This window comes from Apostichopus japonicus, chromosome 16 (assembly GCF_037975245.1).
Source record: "Apostichopus japonicus isolate 1M-3 chromosome 16, ASM3797524v1, whole genome shotgun sequence".
NCBI lineage: Eukaryota > Metazoa > Echinodermata > Holothuroidea > Aspidochirotida > Stichopodidae > Apostichopus > Apostichopus japonicus.
The window spans coordinates 9,290,316-9,311,938 of record NC_092576.1 but is presented as its reverse complement, the minus strand read 5'-3'; the positions used below and the strand labels follow the sequence as shown (position 1 = coordinate 9,311,938).

The 21,623-nt window shown below is 36.3% G+C and overlaps 2 protein-coding genes across 23 annotated transcripts in view; one reads left to right on the top strand and one right to left on the bottom strand.

Annotated features, from left to right (window-relative positions):
- Window positions 1–21,623, top strand: part of LOC139981981 (uncharacterized) — a 471,811-nt gene that overhangs the window by 91,533 nt on the left and 358,655 nt on the right. For 10 of the 13 annotated variants that reach the window (XM_071994453.1, XM_071994455.1, XM_071994452.1 and 7 more), the window contains exon 6: window positions 4,725–5,054. In XM_071994453.1, the coding sequence (XP_071850554.1) occupies window positions 4,725–5,054 (330 nt within the window). Of the gene's footprint in view, window positions 1–1,923; window positions 2,230–3,521; window positions 3,849–4,724; window positions 5,055–7,230; window positions 7,561–21,623 lie in introns of all 13 variants that reach the window. The other 3 variants (XM_071994456.1, XM_071994461.1, XM_071994454.1) reach the window with 3 other exon arrangements.
- Window positions 1–21,623, bottom strand: part of LOC139981990 (aqualysin-1-like) — an 87,677-nt gene that overhangs the window by 53,040 nt on the left and 13,014 nt on the right. The window lies entirely within an intron of this gene.

The window sequence follows — 21,623 nt, the reverse complement described above, 5'->3', positions numbered from 1 at the left end:
TCCAGATTCAAATACAATAAAGGGTTATTTAAACCAAGAAACACTGCACGAAGTAACTCACATGCAAAAATGTTACACAAGCACGACGACACGTACAACACTGATGATGGGCAATGTGAAACACAGCATAACACGCATTAAAACAATCGAAGACCATTAACAGGGTGTACTGCTGAGTTTTTGAAGAAAGACTACAAAACAAACCAACTGCTGCTGAAGAAACAAAGTCTAAACATTCAAGAGTTCTGCTGCCTCCATTGGTCTTTATTATGACTTTTCTGTCAAATATCATTGGTGATATGGATATTTTGGCTTCCAGATTAAAGGTACGAATCAAACGTCTGGGAGGTAAATGCCCCTAAAAAGGTCAATGCCCGTTCCCTTATGCACATATTATATGACATCACGGTCACGCCAATACTTGTGTCCAAATGCTTCAAAACATGCCTTTTCTTTCATTGTTGATGTTGGGTCTGGAAAATAACCTTTTCATCCTGAATTAAAAGTCTTGAATTTCAATATATCAACACTGAGGGAACCCTGACGGTTGATAATCCAACACAATTGTAGTTTAGAAAAGGTGTTCCTGGAGGAATTTCTCAACCAAGGCTTCCTATACAATGAGTTTTCTCCTGGCAACTTGAATCCAGTGTAATGACCATTGGCTGGAAAATCACTTCTGATCCTTTGGACTGCACATGATGGTAGCACAACCCTGACGTGTCTTGCTAGGAACCCCAAGTATCATTGAACCTGTTGACCGTAGGCTATGTATCTGTACTGCCTGGGAAAAATTTATGAAAGTTAAAAATGTATTAATGTTGGCCATGATGTCCACAATAACAAGCAGGCATACAATGTACAGTTATGGTTACATTTGTTGTGATTTTACACCTTCCGTGTATCATGAAACATTCTTTTGTTTCAGAAAATTGATTTGCAAAACTCCAGGCCAAAGTACTAGCCAAGTAATAATGAGTATGAAATAACACATATGCCTACCTAGCATGGCTGCATAATGCAACTTACATCCCCGAGCCAAACTTTCAGTATGCAACAACCCTACTAGTACTACACACTCTACATATGAGTTGTAAGTTACCGTAACACAACGCACAATACGGTTTAGGGTGTTCCGCGAATTCCAACAACACATGCACAAAATGGACTGGATTTTGTTTTTAAATGCTTCGTTAATAAATTCTTACCACGTTGTATGTTCCTTGCAATGGTTTCGAACGGATTTCTTCTTCGATATGTTGTGGAGCTTCAATTTCGGCTCGTTTAACAGGCTCGAACTGATACGGTTCTAACACCTCCGCTCCACCCTCAACGTTCGGTTCAATATTGGAATGATCATCGCCTTCACTCTCTGCTTCGAATATGAGAAAGGGCACTCTAATTATAGCCCAATTTCACTGCCTAGTGAAGAACCATTATCACTTTGAACTTCGGTTGCCGCAATTGGTTCTGGATCCGTCATTTCACAGGAAATTTTGATTTGATATCGCACTTGTGATCGGTGTTTTGTTTAGTAACTACTAGTGGTATGTGTACTTGTCTACTGTGTACGTGAATGGTATATTCGGAGGATCGTAAATGTGTTCAAAACGTGACGTCACATGACGTCATGCGAATCGGAAAATTTTCGAGTAAACAAAGTTTCAAACGCCGAAAAGGGTAAATTCATTCTCAATTTTCGACTTGAAAAATCAAGTTTTAAACTGGCAGAATGGTTGATACATGTTCTAGAGAACATTCTTTGATGGATCCCAAAAATATAGGACTTTGAAATTTTCGTGTCATGGCCACTTTAATGTTTTGTGAATTGTATGTAACTAAATCATGTATTTCCAGAGCTGGTAGTAGTTTGGAACTCTTAGTATTCATTTATTTGGTTTTTTGTCTTCATTTCTCTTCCAGGTGGCTCTTGTCAGGAAAATATTTATTTGGAGGTTGGAAAGCAAGGTTTAGTATCTTGTCACTTTGAAAACTTTGACATTATTGGCTGGATTAGTGATGGAGATGTAACAAATACTTCCCCATTCATTTACATGGAGGGTTCACAGATATATGGACAAGGTTATAGGAGCAGAGACTATGACATGCATCCAAATGGTTCTTTGATCATCAATGAAGTAAAATTGACAAACGAATTTAATTACACAGTTCTATTCGTTCCTTCTGGTGGTGCAAATGAGTACTTTAAAGTCCCAGTGAAAGTCTATGGTAAGTATTGTTTGCCCCATTGAACAGATGAAATACTGAGCAATTTTTGTAGGTAGGTTGCATTGCTCTTGTGTAACATTAGGAGGGTGCATTGTAAGTGTTGCTGGTACTGTATGATATTGTAATGATGTAGGTGGCTGTGTTGCATATATCCATGTAGTTATTATTGTATGGATCACAAAGCCGGAGTTACAAAGAAGCTCTATAGATATAACATTGAATTAATATAATTAAGTACAACACAGTTCAGGTGCAGTGTAAAGTAGTCTCCCATGTATATATACCTGTTAATTTAAATTCACAAAATTTTGTGCTAGCAAGCTACAGTAAAGTTGTTATTAAAGGACAAAAATTAATAGTGTAAATTCATGTTTCTACCCTCACTTCCCCAGTTTACTCCCAACCTAAACCCCTGCAGAACTCCTGGACACCCTTCTCCAAGTATCTTTTACATGCAAACAAACTAGATGAAAAAACACTCAAAAAAGTAGAACAGCTCCAAAAGTAAACAATTAAGGTCAAATGTTTGATGAAATGGCTACTGTCTCTTTTGATGTACTGTAAGACTAGTCACTGCTTTTTTGTTGTAAAAAGTTCTTATTTGAGAATTTATTTTAGTCATTATCATTGTCCACATGCCTTGTACATAGAATCTCAATGTCAGTTTAGAAGAATGCCTTTATTTGATAAATTCACAGACTTTTGCCACTTTTTGCTAATGTCCGTTCTACGTATGACCTGTCATGACCTCTGTAAGGCCACAAAACAATACCCTGCTGATGGAATAGCCTAACTGTCATTTTACAGTATATGCACTTCTTTCGTTTCAAAATCTTAGCGACCATGATACAGTAAAATTCTAACTACCTTTAATACTCCTACTTCTACTGTTTTGAACGGAATTCCATTGCATGTTTAGAAGCTAATTGTTGATGGAAACTATGGCCAAACCTTTGAGCCCAATCTTGAAGTTTTTGTTCTAACAATGATCTCCAGTCTTATAGTTCTATTTTCATATTTTTTTTTACAGCCTCATCTGGCAGAGTGCCAGTTGACATGCATACATATGAAATTACAATAATCTCCTTAAATTGAAGTTATGGTTAAGTGAAACTTCCTTTTGGATTTTACAGTTTCCATCAATGCTTTCAGATCAAGTTTAGAAGACTACAACATTTGGTTTACTGTGACATACATCAGCCAGTAATGGATGTGTATATTAACTGTTTTCAACAGTTGATTTGATAAGAATAAGATATTGCAATTAATGGTAACTCTGTTTCGTATTTCAGTTCCACCTGACCCTGGCTATCCTGTGGTAAATGCACGAACCAACCAAGTCGTTATACATCAAAATACAAGAGGTTTCATCAACTGTTCCTTGACTGGCATTAGACCCAGAGTCCATCTGGAATGGGTTGCCTCACCAAATGAGATTTCTCTGGACAGTGAACACAGAGTGACTGATAACAATGATGGGACGTATAATGCATATCTTACTTCTAGTTATAAAGTGATCAACAGTCCAACTGGGAGAGTTTCTTTCATATGCAGAGTAGCTGGACAGATGGCAGATTTGTTCCCATCAGTGACTACCGTCTACTTGCTGTTAGAACAACGTAAGTGACAGAGACTGAGAGAGTATATTATGTCTTCACAGAGATGTTAATGCTGCCACTTTGTAGTTTCCACAGTACAACGATTTGCACAAATGAGTGTATTTTTTGGCGGGGGTTGACCACAAATTCTGTCACATGGGCGGGGTTTCAGATGTTTTACATCCTGGGGGAGTGGTGTAAGGGGAGAGGGTTCCCATCACCTTTATAATAAAATGGTGGGTGCTTAGATCTGCAAAATTGTGCTATAGACCCTTTGTTTTTTGCAACTGTTAGAAACATTCTGAACCCTTAATTTTCACTTGTATGTCATAATGGGAAGGGGTTGCTTCCCCCAGCCCTCTGCCAACCCCTTCAGAAACGTTAGTCAAATGAAGGGTTCTTAGAAGCAAATAGTACTTTGCTTTCTAAACAATTTTGAAGAATGTCACTTTACTTTTCAAACAATTTTGAAGAATGTTTATCTGTTTGTGTTACACATGTAGCAGATCTTTGCACAGTAAGGTGATGTCTTACACTTAGGTATGATAATGTTTTTAAAATTGAAGAAACATGCAGGTGTACTTTCTAATGGTGCATTGATGATGGCTGTGAATCTGTATTATTCCATAAGACTAATTATTGCGTCTGGACAACCTTATGTGAATTAAAGTACAGGTTGTCTGACAGACCACAGGAAAAATTCCTTGAAAATACTGTGGCTGTTACCAGTCTTTAATTCACAGTACTGTAGTAGCTACACTTAATGTCAGGCCTCACAGCAAACATAAAATTAGCAGGGCTAGTGTGCTCCAACCTCAGAGGGGTCAGACCAACATATTTAAATGATTGCATTGTTATCAGATATAAATGTTTTCTTACTTTCTTCCACCATGCTAGGCTTCCCAGTAGTAAATGGTTTGGCCAATCAGCAGCATGTAGTCCTGCATGTGAACAGAGAAGGTGAACTAACTTTCTCAATGGATAAAGTCTCACAAGATGTTTCTTTAGAGTTAGTCACCATCTTCCCGGACTCATCAGATGAGATATTACTGGATAATAGAAATAACAGCACAGCAAATGAAGATGGCACGGTTAACATAACTCTTACCTCAAAGTTCAGGGTCCTCAAGCGTTCAATTCGACATTTTACCTTACAATGCAGAGTGACAGGTCAGGCAGCAGACAAGTACCCAGAGGCCACTACAGTGGAGTTACTTGTAACAGAAAGTAAGCTGTTTTATACAGTACATATCTTACATCATACTACAATACTGTAGGCTACTTAACTTTGCTTTTATCTCTGTATAGCAAGAAACTGTTGGTTCAATATTATCCATTGACCGAATAATTTTTTAGCTCATACCAGCATGCTGGTGTGAGCTATTGTTACAGTGCGGCGTCTATCACTCTATCCGTCAACAATTGGTAAAACCGCTCACACAGTGTTTGATGGAATTTCATGAAACTTGGACACAAGGACCATTGGGTATAGGGCCATCAGAGATGGTCCGAAATTTGGGATCAATGGTCACCTGTGGGCCGTAATGGGCCATTTTGTGGAAATACGCAAAATGCTTCCTCTCCTACAGATTCCATGGTACAATGTTGAGGGTTTGTCACCATAGTACTATGGAAGTTTTACTTTCAGGGTGTTCATGGATTTGAGATTAAAGATCAACTAGGGGTCTTTTGTGGCCCGGCCCGCGGCCCTATATTTTCAAATTGCTCCTGTTCGTACAGTGTATAGCCAGTTATAATGAAACTTGGTCACAACGCTCCTCGGGATGAGGGTTATGAGGGGTGTTCGGAAAATTGAGGTCAAATGTCATTTAGGGGGTCATCGGGGGTCATTCTTTGTAATATTTTCAAATATCTCAATCTCCTCAAGATTTTGATGGATCATATTCAAAGTTGAACTGATGATTGTTGGATTGTGTATGAATAAGATGATGCCTAATAATGTTTGGTCAAAAGTTAATTAATTACAATTAATCCCCATTGTTTAAAAAAATCTGAGCCTTCACCTTTTGCCAAGTCTCCTTTTATTTGTCTCCCAGTCTCTGCAGTTTTTGTTTACATTTGTGGTTAATCTCTGCAGAGGCTGTTAGTGGAATTGAAGCAGGACTGGGAGTTGTTATTAACTGTCGAACTGTAAGCATGAGAACCCTATAGCCAATCAGCACTTGCCGATTCTTAGAAGTCTTTGAGCCTGAGGTATGTAGGCAGCCAGCAAAAATTTTGGCAAGGAGTGCTTCAGGTCTGCTCAGGTAGAGGGGAGAAAGTTTAATAGGGTAGGCCAGTGGTATTGTTCGAGAGAGTGGGTAAAACAGGATTTAAAGGGGGAAAATAGGAATTATAGCCAGTGGTGTGGCCAGTATTCTGCTACAGAGGGGGGGGGTATATCCCTCATGGGCCCAAAATTGGTGGAATCTGAAAAATGGCCTGAAATTTGGTGGGCCATAAATTTTTATGGGCCCTACATTGTTAAGCTCGAAAAGGTATGAGCTTCTGCACCATTGGTGCTCTAGTTAGCTAGAGATTTTGCTTTTGTATGATATATGATTCCAGCTTTGATTCGTAACTTCCAGTTATAAATGCTTGGCATTATCGTAGTACTACAGTTGTATTTGTAACCTTTAAAGCAATTTCAAGATGAGCTTAATAATGACTCCAGGATTCTGCAACCCAGATGCAAGCTAGGTTTTAGTCAGGAGCTCAAAACCTACAAAGTGTGACACAACCTTAAATATACACTTTTACAACTAGGCTTTCTTTAAAAAAAAATCAAAACCACAAAACACAATATAGAATAAATAAAAATCTTTCTCCTTTCCAAAGACCCACAACTTTCTATGAAACCAAAATTTCATCAAATCCTACAGAGGATTGCTTCAAAACAAATAATAGTACTGCTATAACAGAGATTTCGTGCTCAAAATAGTCACTAGCACTTTTCCAAACTTACTGTGATTTGATTGGCTAATTGTTCCTTTACCCATTTATGCAAACTTTGTGCATCCTCCTTGGTCTGTGAACACAAAGTATGTTTTTAACTTTCCAACATTCACACGGTATACCTAAAACATCTTCACAGCACCTTTGTAACAGGATCATACCACATAAAACTGTACATTGAATGCTGCCCAGCTCTGCATATGATAACTAGTATGTGACGATAAAACCCTCTTTATAATTTATCAGTTATTTTGTTGTAAATTAATACAAATTTTCCTGCTTCATCAAATATTTAGAACTTGAATAGAACAAGTGTGATCCTAGTATTCCATCAAACACTTATTTCAATTTATTCATGAACTAATTGAAAACAACTATTATATAAAGGCAATACCACATAGTATTTTAAATCAAAACTTGGAATCATTTTGTTTTTATCCCTGTTTAGACTTCCCTGTGATAAATGGATTGGTCCATCAGCAACATATTGTTCTGGAGGTGTCTAGAGAAGACAAACTGACTTGCACCATGAATAGAGTCTCACAAACTATGGTTTTAGAATGGGTCTTCATTCCACCTGTTTCACCCGATGAGATATCAATAGAGAATGAACTGTCTAAGACCGATAACAGGGATGGGACCTCTAACATTACACTCAGCTCAAGTTTCTGTGTCCTGAGCCAGTCCATACAACATGTCACTCTGGAATGTAGGGTAGTAGATGAGAATGATGGTTCACAACATGATGTCACTACAGTAGAGCTTCTCTTTGATAACAGTTAGGCTCATTAATTTCATGCTTTAATATTTCGGTTTGACTTAGCAGGGCTGATTTTGAAGGAAATTTCAAGATGTTCCCTGGTATGACCTATTCTTCCATGTTAATTGTCTCAATGCAGAACTTACTATTCTGAAAACTAAAGTCTGGTCATGAATGGAGAAAAAAAGGCAATGACACATTCACATATTGCTTCCGACATTGGAACTTTAGTGTCCATGTTTTAAATGTCATCAGATTATTATAGTGAAAGGGCAGTGGATTCTGTTAGTGTTCAATATTGGTTCATTTCTTTTCAGCTACAGATCAAGAAGTTGAGAGCTTGTTGAGCTGGCAATCAAATTTGGCAATAGTGTTGCTAGTGTTCCTTGTAGTAAATGGTAAGTTGGGACAGTTTGGAGACAAGTTGTTACATTGATTGTATACCTTCCTATGACCTGCAATATTGATGTGGAAAGCAAGTGACGTCATATAGATATGAATTTGAAGTAGGTTGCAGTTTATATTACTGTCAATATGTGTCATTTATCACCACTTGTATTAACCTGCTTGGTGTTGTTTCTGTGATACTACTAGTCCAACATATCTGTCAAAATCGAAATGTGTCAGACCCAAGTTATTTTTCTGTAGGAGTGTTAGGAATGATAGTCACTTTCTATATCAGCAGGTATCAGAGTTGCTTGCTCAGAGACTAACAATTTAAAGCATTTTAAACTTCCTAATAATGGCATTAGCTTCATTGCCAGCAATGAAAACATTCTAACTTGAAAGTATCAAAAAAAAAGAGAAAATGGTTTCAGATCCTTGTGTCACTGTAACATTACAGACTTACAATTAAAGCCCTTAGACATGATTTTAAGCTAGGATATATCTCCTGAGCAGAGGAAGATTTCTATATAGCTGCTTGGGAGAGTTGCCCACCACAACCTGTCTAATATATTTAAGAGTTAAATATGATACTTGGCTCAAAGTTCACAATTATTATGAGTATCTAAGACCTTGTGATTTATAATTAGTAAGTGAAGTGACCTTTAATAGGTTTAATACAAGAATCCTGTTATTTAATGTGGAGGTCAACAGTCAACGAAATCACGTTTTAAAACAATAACTTTAATCATAAAGATTGGGAAAAAGTCAGTCCACATTTAAAACCACTATGAAAGGTATGTTCGAAGATTGTTTGAAGTCAAAAGTTAACAAAGTCAGAAAATGTTGCTGTCACAGGTAAAGATTGAATGAATTTGGCATGTGGATCCACCTGATAATATACAAGACCTTTGAACTTGAAATGAGGCAGTGTATCACCAAAGCCATTTGGTTTTTTATACTTTATTTGATTGATAAGTTGGCATATTGCAGTTGAACAGTCATCAAGTTCATGGTGCATGCAACCTGTCTTTTACATGAAACTTCCTTATATTAGGAAGGCATAATCTTCTGCATTAATCTCCATTTTATCTTTCATATCTTTCACATTTTTCCAGTTATAATATTCTGGCTCATTGTCTTTTGGATAAAACTTGGTAAAGATTTTGCTAGGAAGTTTGATTGGGTTGTCACGGTAAGTTAACTATGTTCACCCGTATTTGATGGTTGTGTGTTTCCTATGTCCTACTTTAAATTTAGACCATCCTTTAAAAAAATGCATTGTTAGCTCAGTATACTATCCATCTAAATGATTAATATTGGGATTGTTGACCTGGGTTTAACATTAAAAGATGCCTTGCAGTCAATTTGTGCTGCTCAAAACATCTAGACAGAAAAAGTGAATCTGTTTGACATTTACATTGTGTACATTAATTTTGAGGTTGATGCTTTTTGCACACACACAGTAGTTAAAATACCATGAAACTTAAAAAATAATGAATTGTTAACTTAGAACTTTAGTTTGTGCAGAGTTTGCCTATTGTGAAATTCTACACCAGATAAACTGTTGTTTCATTTGTACGTTAATTTCATGGTTCTAATTTGGTTTCTGCATATAAAAGTACTGAACATACTATTAAATATAATTGTATCAGCAATAAACCATTTGTATACATAATCTTTGGTTTTGTGTAGAGTTTGTTTTGCAATGTTACCCAGATGAATTGTTCCTTCATTGCAATTATTATATCTTTTCATTGTTAAGTTTCAGTAAAATTGAAGAGTATCTTATCTTATATTGGAGAACATTGAATGTTATCATGTTCACATCTATCAAAGTAACAATTGAATAATTTGAATGTATAATGTATTAAGTTACATTTTAGGCCATGTCACCTGGTACAGTTGATTATGACCTTCTGCTTAAGATTGGTGACCTTATAAGATATCATTAGTCATTGTCTTCAGTACTGCAGCTACTTAAATAAATTCAGAATTGAATATACTTTGTATGAAGGTGTTGGTAGATAGCAGGTACATGATAATGTATGTTCAATGTGATATTATGCACATCTATTAGGGGCAGGGCTTGAGTTGATTTTTGCTAAAAATGGCTTGTAAACATGGTAAGTTAACATATTTAGTAGGTGGGTCCACAGTCACTGAAGAACATTGCTGATGAATTTAATCAACAATGACGAAAGCTTGGGATTATAATCTCAATTCGCAAGGAATCACAATAAACCCACTGGCTTTCTGTTTGAAAGTGGGAATTGAAGCAAAGGTCATACCATTTGAAAGCAGAAGAAATTACTGACAAGCCTCCATTATTTGAAAAAGACCAGTGTTATGACAAATACCAGATTCTCATTATAGTTATCTGTAAAATATAGACAACATGGAACGATTTTCTTTCAACAAATAGAATATTTTACCAGGAAAGTAGTGATTTTAAATAACATTTGCTATAACCGTCTTGACCTCACAGAGTAAAGAAAGGAGGGTTATTCAGTTAACTAATTTTCATACAGACAAACTTGAGTTGAATTAATAACTAGATAAAGAATATCCCTACAGAAATACATCCTTCAGTTCATGATGTGATCTCTCATGTTGACAATTTCTCTCTGTGTGCTTGTGGTAAATTTGATTTCACTTGAATGAATCAAGCTTAGTACTGGTCATTGATGAAGTTAAACTACAGGGGGAACATGCAAGCCTTCCATGAGATATTAACTGGTCAGTTGTGTGTTAAGTTAATAAAGGAGCAAAATAATTGAAACCAGTTCGGTAAATTTACATCTATCTTCTCACCTTGCTTACAACCCTTTTGGAATCTCTGACCACAAATCTTTCTGACATTTCTATTGCAGCAATCAGTGAACAACAAAGGTAAGTAGCAGAAATAGTTTTCTTTATCTGCAATTTATTGATTGGATTTGTAGGTGCAGTTATAGATTTTGTGTTTACTACGTTTCACTAGCCTTTGCCATTCATTTACTATCCGGAAATACTTAAAATCTTTCTGTTATTCAATAAGAATGCAGCAAAAACATTAAGTTGCTGAATTTCTTCAAAAACAATTGCTCACGTGTTTCATATCATCTTTTATTCTATCTTGAAAGATAACATCGAAGCCGGGTGTTCTCAGTGCAGTCATTGCCGGGAAATGCGAACCAAACTCTTGAACCTTCTGGTAAGATAGTTTGGTGACTGAAGATTCTGTCTTGCAATAACTCTCATCTCGGAACCTTTGTGGCTTTACTCACAAAACAATATACATCTAGGATAACATATAGTGTGCTCAGAAGTGAACCTTATTTAGTTTGGTGCTTAAATTCCTATTCAATTGAACATTTTGTCAGATACACACCACTAAACTTTCAATAGTCAATGATGGGTCGTCTAACAAAAACTTTTGAAATGGTAATGAAGGCTTCACCAATAGTGTTGAATGGTGGGCAGTTTATAACACAGACATAGCATATCAAAGGCATCATACTAAAGGACATAACTACCAGGCCTCGACAAATACACTGGGCAACTCGCCATTGTCGAGTACTAAGAATTTTAACTTAGTTGAATAGAAAATGCATTATGCTTAACATGATTTCCACTTGAAACAGGTTGTGAATGGACAATAGATGCTTTATCAACCTGATGCTTTCTGTAAAAGATGGCTTGATTTTGGCAGTGTAGTGGAATAACATTGACATTTATGTGTACGATATTCCAGTAAAAAATGACAAGAATTGCAAATTGGAAAAAAATGCAAATTTGCTATTCGTGTGGCAGTTCAAAGTTACATTAAGTTACTGCATAGGCTTACCCTCGAACACCTAGCTAGTAAAGGTCTAGTACTTCAGGATCCATAATCTTACAGAAGCCTAGCTACATTCGTAGCCAGGCAGGGGCATTCTCTTCTATTTTCTTTGGATTTGTTTAAGACATCATATGCATTATAAGCAGGATCCACATACGCATGAAAACCTTGTTGATCATTGAATCCACCAATGGTCTAAAGTAGTAATTTTGTCTTCTTTTTCCCATGAAATATTGTCATGCAAAATGTGACAAGGAATCACTAAGCTTTGTTTGCTTGGTGTAGTTTTGTGTACAGTGTTAAATGTACAGGATGTCTTACAAACTTTTGATATTCTGTTCCAAACGACACATTAGTTGATCATTATATGTAATGTTGTCTGAACTTTTTGTTTTTACAGAATAATCGTGCGTCATGTGCAGATTCAGGTCAGTACCAGTTTAGTCTGCTAGACACAGATTTAAATTTAAAAATTTTAGAATAAATTTGTTTGGGTTCTGCAGCCTCACCATTGTTATCATTAAAAGGTGCAGTATATTTGTGGGAGCAATGACAAAAGTAGTTTTTCTCAGGCTTTTATTGTTCCATGTTTAAAATGTTGCTTGTGCAGGCCTGACATTACTGACGGCACCGACAGCAAAGAGCCACCGGTGCCTCTATGTTTGCTGAGGTGCCCCTAGAAAATACACCCAGCTGACGGCAAAAGTTGACGGCCCTTTTTGTTCTGCCATTGGTGTCATGACCATCTTTCAGTGCTGTACATTCTGATTCGTACACTAAGTTACATCATAGAGTAACCCAACAATCTTGGGGAGGTTTCCTTGCAAAGAACGTTTCTCTTCGATGATCTGTTTTCTTTAACACATTAAGTCAATAGGACTTTTCCAAAGAGTTAAATGCGATGGAATTCACACAGTAAAATCCCATTGACTTTGTACGAAGGTTGTTCACAAACTTCAGGCACCATTACCTCCATTTGTAAACATACAGCGAAGACATAATTTAAAATCTAATATTGCCATATCACAGGGAATGGGTCAAGCTCACGTAGTACCTAATGTGCTTTAAACGCATTCATAAGCATGTGTTAAATATTCATTTTCAAAACCAGTTAAGAAAGTTGGTTAAATATTGATATCATGACAGCTTGGTGATGCCCAGGCAAACCCTAAACAGTCAAATATAAACCTTGGAGGCCAAGTAGACTACTAGGCATAACAGTAAACATGTGGAAATCCCCATTTAACCTAAAAATATAAGAGCCCTAAATTACTACAATATATTCAAAACTTTTTAACAAGTTGTAATCACTTTGTTCTGAGTTTCAAGTTATTATATTATAATGTGATGACACACAACCCCTCTAGAGCTTGTTTACAGAAAATCAAATCCACAATACACAATTATCTGTAGTTTTGGAAAACATTCTTCGCCGACAAAGTATGGAACTGGCTTATTGGTTAATGACACAAAAACGTGAAGAAAAACACGTTTCATGTCAGAAGACCAATACTGAGGGTAGTTAAATACCTGAATTATTTCATTATGCATTTTGTACATGCCATCAGTAATAATTTGCAATATATACAAAAAATTAAAGAGTTTTTAAAAAGTTTGTTGTCATTCACTGTCAAGCCCTGCTTGTAGTTCCCTGTTTACAGCAACTATTTGAAGGACATTATATTCATTCCAGTATTGCTTGGTATTGATTAAGCTAGTTAGCTGTAAACGTTTTAGTTCATTTCTGACAAATATTTAGCCCGACTATCTAAAGAGAGACATGCATTTCTCAAAGATTACAAAAAACGAAACTATATGAGTTGAATAGAAGGACTGGAAGGATTATGGCATTACAGAGGTAAAATGCCTGTCTTTCTGTAACTCTGACCCCCCACCTCCCTAAACCATTTGTATGTTGTAAAATGGAACACCAAGATATAGGTACATTTTAAGCAAATCATCCATCAGTACTTTCCAACATGATAGCCTTGATCCCTATTTGGAATACATAGTGCATAATAAATTGCCTTCCTCAAATAACATTACATGTAATTTTATGTGTGTTTTTTTAGGAGTGTCATCTAGTCCCTGTAGAAGCACAGCATCCGGAGACCGCAGGGAACTAGAAGGAAGAAATGCACAAAACATTGAAGCTGTTGTTTCCTGATAAATCAGCTATGAACCTTCGTTAAATTCAAAAGTTTGATGTTGAATCATTGGCATTGCTTTGTACATTCCTTCATTTTTACGTACTAATACTCCAAGGTTCATTTTTACAAGGACTTCCATAGTAACCTAAGTTACTAAAGACAAATTGTAACAAACTATAGTTGTTTTGCCATTTTGTAAGGTTGTTGTTTGATCATACATTGAAGGAAATTAAATATTCAGATTTCTGTTTAGGGTGATCCTTTATCATAAGGAAGTATGCTTATTTGTCGTTTCAGTCCAAAATAAACACGGCGTATTTAATTAAACACTGAAGATGTGGTACGGTATAGTATTAAGTAAACCCAATCATTTGTATATAAATTCAATAGAGAAGCTTTTTGATGATGGAGGACTACCATAAATTCATTGGTTCATTTATTTTTATTTGTAAAATATAAATACATTTCTTAGTCATGAACTTTGTTCTTGGTTTTTATCTCAATACATTACATGTATAGAGATATTGTAACAGTAAGTGGGACTTTCTCTTCTCTTAAAAATTTTTCAGCGTCTTCAAACAAAGTTCTTTTTCTCTGGAATTTCCAGAGCAAGAATATATCATATAGACCAACAAAAGTTACTATTTTTTATTCCAGAATTGTATCTCATTCTGTGACTTTTTCACCGATTTGTGTCCAAATCGGGCCAATTTGGACTGAAAACACACTTTGGCAGACCTGTTTTGCACACGCTCCAAAACTTATGTTTTATGAAAGAGAATAGAATAGAACTGTCTTCAACAGTGGTATCGTCTAAGATAGGGTTCTACGTATATATATTTTATTAAAATTTTAAACTTTCATTTGTTGTTTACAGGTAGGTATTAATAAGAATTTTACTACCTGTATATGACATTTAATGGCTTTTATTTGCTTTATTTGATGTTTAAATGATTTTTCTTTCTTAAAACAACACTGAGCTGCCGCCCCTACTTTTAGTAAAAAGGTCCGTTTTTGATGATTAAGACCCGCCCCCAAGTCTGTTTTGTAGCAGATTGGCTATGACTCATAACAGCTACATGTTAGATATACGAAAATGGCTACCCTCGCGAACAATTTCTGTTCTGTAGTTAGGTACGCGAGTTGTTAGTGTATTGCATGCTAATATCATTCTGTACTGCTGAATTCTACGTACAGTAGTGCATTTAATTTATATAAGGCCTTCGTTTTTGTAACATCCATTTAAGGATAGTACTGGTGTTCAGGTAGCTTTTCAGAGCAAAGGCCATGATAAGTTTGTTTGATTGCTCTTCATGTATTTTGTATAATTACGTATACACATTCTTGTATTTCTGAAGGCTACTTACTGTAGGCTACTTACTGTAGGCCTAGTGCATTTAAAAATATATATATATATATATATATATATATATATATAGGCCTAGGCCCCTAGGCCTATTAGGCTTTCAGTGATAGCCACATTAGCATTGTACTGGTGTTCAGACAGCTTTTCCTAGGAAGGACCAGGGTAAGTTTGTTTGATGGGTACGTATAAAAGAGGAGCCGGCCATAGCATCACAACTTTGATAAGACTATAAAAATTGTATAAGGTTATGTTTTATTTATAAGGATATAAGATGTATAAGGTTATAAGAAGTATGTTTAGCTTTCTTTTGAACCTGTAATGTTTGACATCAAATGTACAAAGAATTAAAATAAAATAACAAAATGGAGAGGAACTGAGGTGGCTATTAGGGGAAGAGGAGGCCACCCATCACTTGCATATAAAAACTGTAATCTTCTTTTACATTATTTTTTCCAAGTCATAAATCCATGAAATCTTCATGTCCGAAAAATTGAGATGGAAAAACGTGGGTTGTTTTGATATCTAGAAGTGGACACAGTTTTGATGGTAGTCACCACTACAGTCTACAGTAACATACAGTACAGTAACATACAGTAGGTCAATAGGCCTAGCTCTCAAGGCAGGCATGAAGAATATGGTCGAGTTGTTCGCCTCTTCTGATTTGGCTGTTGTCATTGACGTCAAACTATATGACCAAAAAGTCCAACAGAGACTGACCTAAGATGAAGGATACCGCATAAAAAACAAGTTCTTAAATATTCTATGACATTACTAAACCTTGCAACGTCGTTCTTTCGACTAACAGGCAATGAGCGCTAAAGGCAAGACTAGCAAGATAAAGTGTAACCTGCAGAGACTATTCGTGGCAAAGTAGCAAAAATGCAAGTTATATATTTGTTGTACCATGATTGATATTGATAATTGTAGAGACAGAGCAAAGATTTGAAATTAGGAATCAAAATTAAAACTTCCAGTATTGAGATACTGCATCATTGATGCTCTTGTCTTTATTCTGCTTCTGCGTCCCAAGACGAGATTTTTTTCTTTATTCCTCCTTTAGGGATGGTTTATAGGTTTCCGGTAGTTGTACTATTCTTGCAGTTGGAGAGCTTTCTGTGACTTCCTTGAAACCCTTTCAAATGATTGTAAAACTCTAGTCTTGAAGTTTGCTCAAATCCTGCCTTCACATACAGTACCAATTCTGATTGGGGAAGCACTAAATGTTCCCTTGGGAGCATTAATTACTTTGGAAAAGGGTTCCTCTCGTGCCCCATTGGGTAATTTATGACGATATATCACGACAATTTAGCTCTAAGAGCTTCTTTTACAGACCTAACATATATTCAAAATATGCCACTAAATGCATCATTTCACATCCACCTCTTTTATAAGAGAGGATCCCCAGATCCTCCTTCATGGGAATCGGATTAAATAATCCCAGGGCAACGCCCCTTCTTGTCTAATCCATTGCTCGGTCCTATGGTCCTCCATAACGATTTAGCCCACTACCTAAATCAGTGTGCACTTGGCCCCCACATTTGAAACCCTACGCACCCCACAGGTTCATCCCACAGGAAACGTGATACTAGTTTTCTGTTCTCTATGGGTAGTAGCATAGGGAATAAATGGCCAAAATAAAAAGTTGTTAAACCAATACTACTAAAGAAGATTTCCAACCTAATGATGCACACACATTGTGACGTATGCTTATAACTACGAAAGAAAAGCAATAGCGTATTCAGTTATGTTTTTCCAGTATCCAACGATCATACACAATAATGATACGTTTTGGATTTGAACTTGAACTTGACATTCTGTACTACAGAAACCTACAGAACAGTATAGATATAACCGTTATGGTAAAGCATTAGATCAAATCCTAATTGAGTGACTTCATATAGCCGAATGCTTGGCTGGATTAAATACAAAAGGAACTACATATCAAATACAGAAGGAAATATAGGCTACACGGTCCAATCGGCCTGTTTCTGTAAACAACGTAAATATATTTAAACAAAGTGAAGTAGAACTAATCAGCTCAAACATACGTGATCTAGCTCTTGATTATACAGTATCGACTATAAATGTGTGACTTTATTCACACCCCCCCCCCTCCACCACAGTCGATGAAACGAAAATGACTCACGTCAAAACGGTTTGATAACGTTAAAATACTTTCCGGTCACTCTTTTGGACCCACACATGACCTCAAATTGAAATAAATTCCAATGCAACTGAATTCTTTTGAGTGTATTTCTGTGGTAAAGTTATAAATTAACCAGTGGCGTAGGAAGGTACTTTTGATTGGGGCCGGGGGGGGGGCTGAAGACTTATGGCCGGCCTGGGGAGGGGTCTAAGCGAAGGGGGTGTCCCACTGGATTTGTTTTGCATTTCCAGGTGGCCCCAGATGCAATTTTGAGCTATATAGCACACGTCAACACCCACTCCATTTTGTAAACTTACGTTTGTATTTTCACCCGGCCTTTGATGCAATTTGTATGCAATATATATATATATATATATATATATATATATATATATATATATATATATATATATATATATATATATATATATATAGAGTGACGTCGCTTCTTCTACAGCTGATAGTGTTTTAGTAAATAACTTAAATAAGAATATTCGTAGTAACTATATTTTCCATTGCTGACTGTTGGACAAATAAGTCAATGGTAAGAAAATTAATTTCTTATTTCATAAAGTTACTGTAGTCTAATACCAAGGCTTCTCACTCTCGCGTATTGCCAAGTTGATTTAGTTGCCATGGTCCCTATATATAAAGCACATTAAGATTAAGGTAAGGTATTGCTGCCTGTCGCACATTCCTCTCAGATTCTGTACAAGAGTTCGATCTGCATTCATCTACTGTTAACTCACACTGCAGAGTTGCAGCTTTGTTGAACTTCGGTGAAGGCTACAATATCATATTGCATAATAACAAAATACTTACAGCGTTTACTATTAAATGTTCGATTGTTACTGAGCAGAAAATAGTACTAAAGCATATGCGAACGGATGGATTGAACGTTTCCAAGGCAGACATGACATACCACTACATTTAAGGTTATTCGAAAAATTTACCACTGTATAAGCTCGCATTGTTAAAATTAAATACTTTCAAATCACACTGTAGAAAGTAGGTAAAACACTGTAGCTGAATGTAGAAAATACCAGATCAGCAGTAATATGACATATAATAGCGAGAGTATATTGAACTAAAAAATCCGACACTTCAAACACCGTATAATTCAACGTTATAATGACGTGCCTGTAAGGTATAACATTAAATAACAATAAATATTGTGAATATTTCGAAACATTATTTACACTTTTTCCTGAGTTTCAGGTCTGCTAAACGCCTCATATCGATCCTTGCTACATCTCTATCTAAAGAAGACGTCCGGCTACTCCTACACATTACATACTCATTGAAAACAGTACCATTTGTCATTATTCCCCAGATAACGACGGCAGCAGACCATATATCACTGTGTTTAGTATATTAATTTATTTGCAATGAATCCAAAGGAGGCTGGATTAGTGTGCACTTGGCCTATAAATAGAAAACAAATTCTTCAATTATATTTTTCAATACAACCATTATCTAAGCGAATCAGGTATAAATACTAGCTCTGGTAAAAATGGAGGTTTAAATTTTAGTACCACGCGTTATATATTGGACCTTCATGATCTTTGCTCAATTAATTTGCGGGAAAAAAACTTTACGATCCTTCTATGCTGTCAATACACATGTACGATGAACAATCGACTTAATACATAACTATAGCTGTGCAATGGGGAAACACCTAAACACCTAAACTCAATATGTAATAAAAGAAAGTAACTTATATGTTCAAATACTTTTTTTGGTTCCTTGCTTTAGCAAAAGGAACCTATGCAGTCAGGTTGGCGTATGTGTATGTATGTGTGTGTGTGTGCGTCTGTGACACTTGCTTGGGTACGCTCTATCTCAATAAGGGAATGTTGGATTGAGGCCAAACTTGGACTATAGATCCGCCATATGGAGAAGGTGTGCCCTATTGTTTTTGGTGCCCACAAAGGTCACCAAAGGTCAGTTATGGTCCAAAAACCGAAAATATTAAAACTGCAATAACTCCCAGTGCCAATGTGCGACAAGATTGATATTTTGGGACAAGTTGTGAACTGGTTAGGGGAGCATTTTCAAACTTAACGGTCATGTGATCCGAGGTCACCAAAGGTCAATTAATGATAAAAAACTAGTATTTTTGCAATAACTTGAGAACCAAATGTCTCTTAGGGTTGGGAGTTGCCTCAATGTAATCCAATTGTCGACCCGCATCTGGGTGACCCTTGACCTCAATTTGACCTCTGGTGACCTTTTCGTGTTTTGGGGATTTTTACAGTTTCAATGCTATTTTCAGATGTCAAAGGTACCTTCTGGTCATAAATGTCAATAGGTTGACCCCGTGTGACCTTTATGTGCGAAGTTATATGGGGTCAAAATTTTTCGGTCAGAGTTAGGATGGTTGTACAGACTTTTCTTTTTGTTTTTTTGAATCAGGAGATTAAACTACATCTGAAACCAAGGTCAAAAGGTCAAAGGTCACATTAGAAAAAATGTGCCTATTTTGGGAGGAAACGATCAAAAAAGAAAATGTTTGGTTTTGACGCTAGATTTGGATATCAAAGGTACCTTCCGATCAAAAATGTCAATTGGTTGACACCTGTGTGACCTTCGTGTGCGAAGTTATACAAGGTCAAAGTTAATTTTCAGACATTTAATGCAACAACTCCCAATTCCAAGGTGTGGCATGGTTGATATTTTTGGACAAGTTGCAAATGGTATAGGGGAATATTTTCAAACTTAACGGTCATGTGATCCGAGGTCACCAAAGGTCAATTAATGTCAAAAAAGTAGTATTTTGGGGGTAGAAAATGGGCAAAGAAAAGAATGTTTGATTTTGTATAGTTTGATGCTCTAATTTAGGTCTCATCAATCAAAAATGTCAATAAGTTGACCCAAGGTGACCTTTGTATGTTAAGTTATATGAGGTCAAAGTTAATTTTCAGACATTTAGTGTAATAACTCCCAGTGCCAAGGTGTTACACAGTTGATATTTTGAGACAAGTTGCAAATGGTATAGGGGAATATTTTCAAACATAACGGTCATGTGATCCGAGGTCACCAAAGGTCAATTAATGATAAAAAACTAGTATTTTTGCGATAACTTGAGAACAAATTGTCCGTTAGGGTTGGGAGTTGCTTCAATGTAATCCAATTGTCGACCCGCATCTGGGTGACCCTTGACCTCAATTTGACCTCTGGTGACCTTTTTAGTGTTTTAGGGATTTTTACAGTTTTGATGCTATTTTCAGATGTCAAAGGTACCTTCTGATCATAAATGTCAATGGGTTGACCCCCATTTGACCTTCGTGTGCGAAGTTATTTGAGGTCAAAGTTAATTTTCACACATTTAATGCAATAACTCCCAATGCCAAGGTGTGACAAGGTTGATTTTTTTGGACAAGTTGCAAATGGTATAGGGGAATATTTTCAAATTTAACGGTCATGAGATCCAAGGTCACCAAAGGTCAGCTAATGTTCAAAAAGTAGTATTATGGGGGGAGAAAAATGGCAAAGAAAAAATGTTTGAATTTTTACAGTCATGCTCTATTTAGGTCTCACTGATCAAAAATGTCACTTGGTTGACCTCCGGGTGACCTTTGTGTGTGAAGTTACATACAAGTTCAAAGTTAATTTTTTGACATTTAATGCAATTAAATCTCAATGCCAAGGTGTGACATGGTTGATATTTTGGGACAAGTTGTGAATGGGGTAGTGGAACATTTTGAAACTTAAAGGTCATGTCATCTGAGGTCACCATTGTTATCATATCTGTTGACACGCTTGTAGGTCTCTTATATTTCTTACATTTGCGACGCCATATTTAGATCTCAAAAGTGCCTTTTGATAAAAAATCCGATCACATTTTGTGATCACAAAAGTGCTGGCTATAGTGTTGGTTACTTTATGGGAACATGTAGGACCACAATTACTTGGTCTATTTGAGCCCAATCTTGCTTGATAATATTATGTGTATTGTCATATACCCCAAGCAAGGAACCATAGTGCCCTTGGGCTCTTGTTCCCTACTTTCTTTTCATTCCTTCCGTGGTTTTCGTTTCTGCTCTATGTTATCCATTACTGGAGCTGTCACTTGTTTACCCGCGTACGGTTATAACTTTTGATTTAATCTTGATAATAGGCCTACATAATTACTTTCGGCTAATGTTGACCTCTAAATGTGTAGATGTTGAAGTTAACAATACAGCTGTCAGATATATCTGACAGGTAATT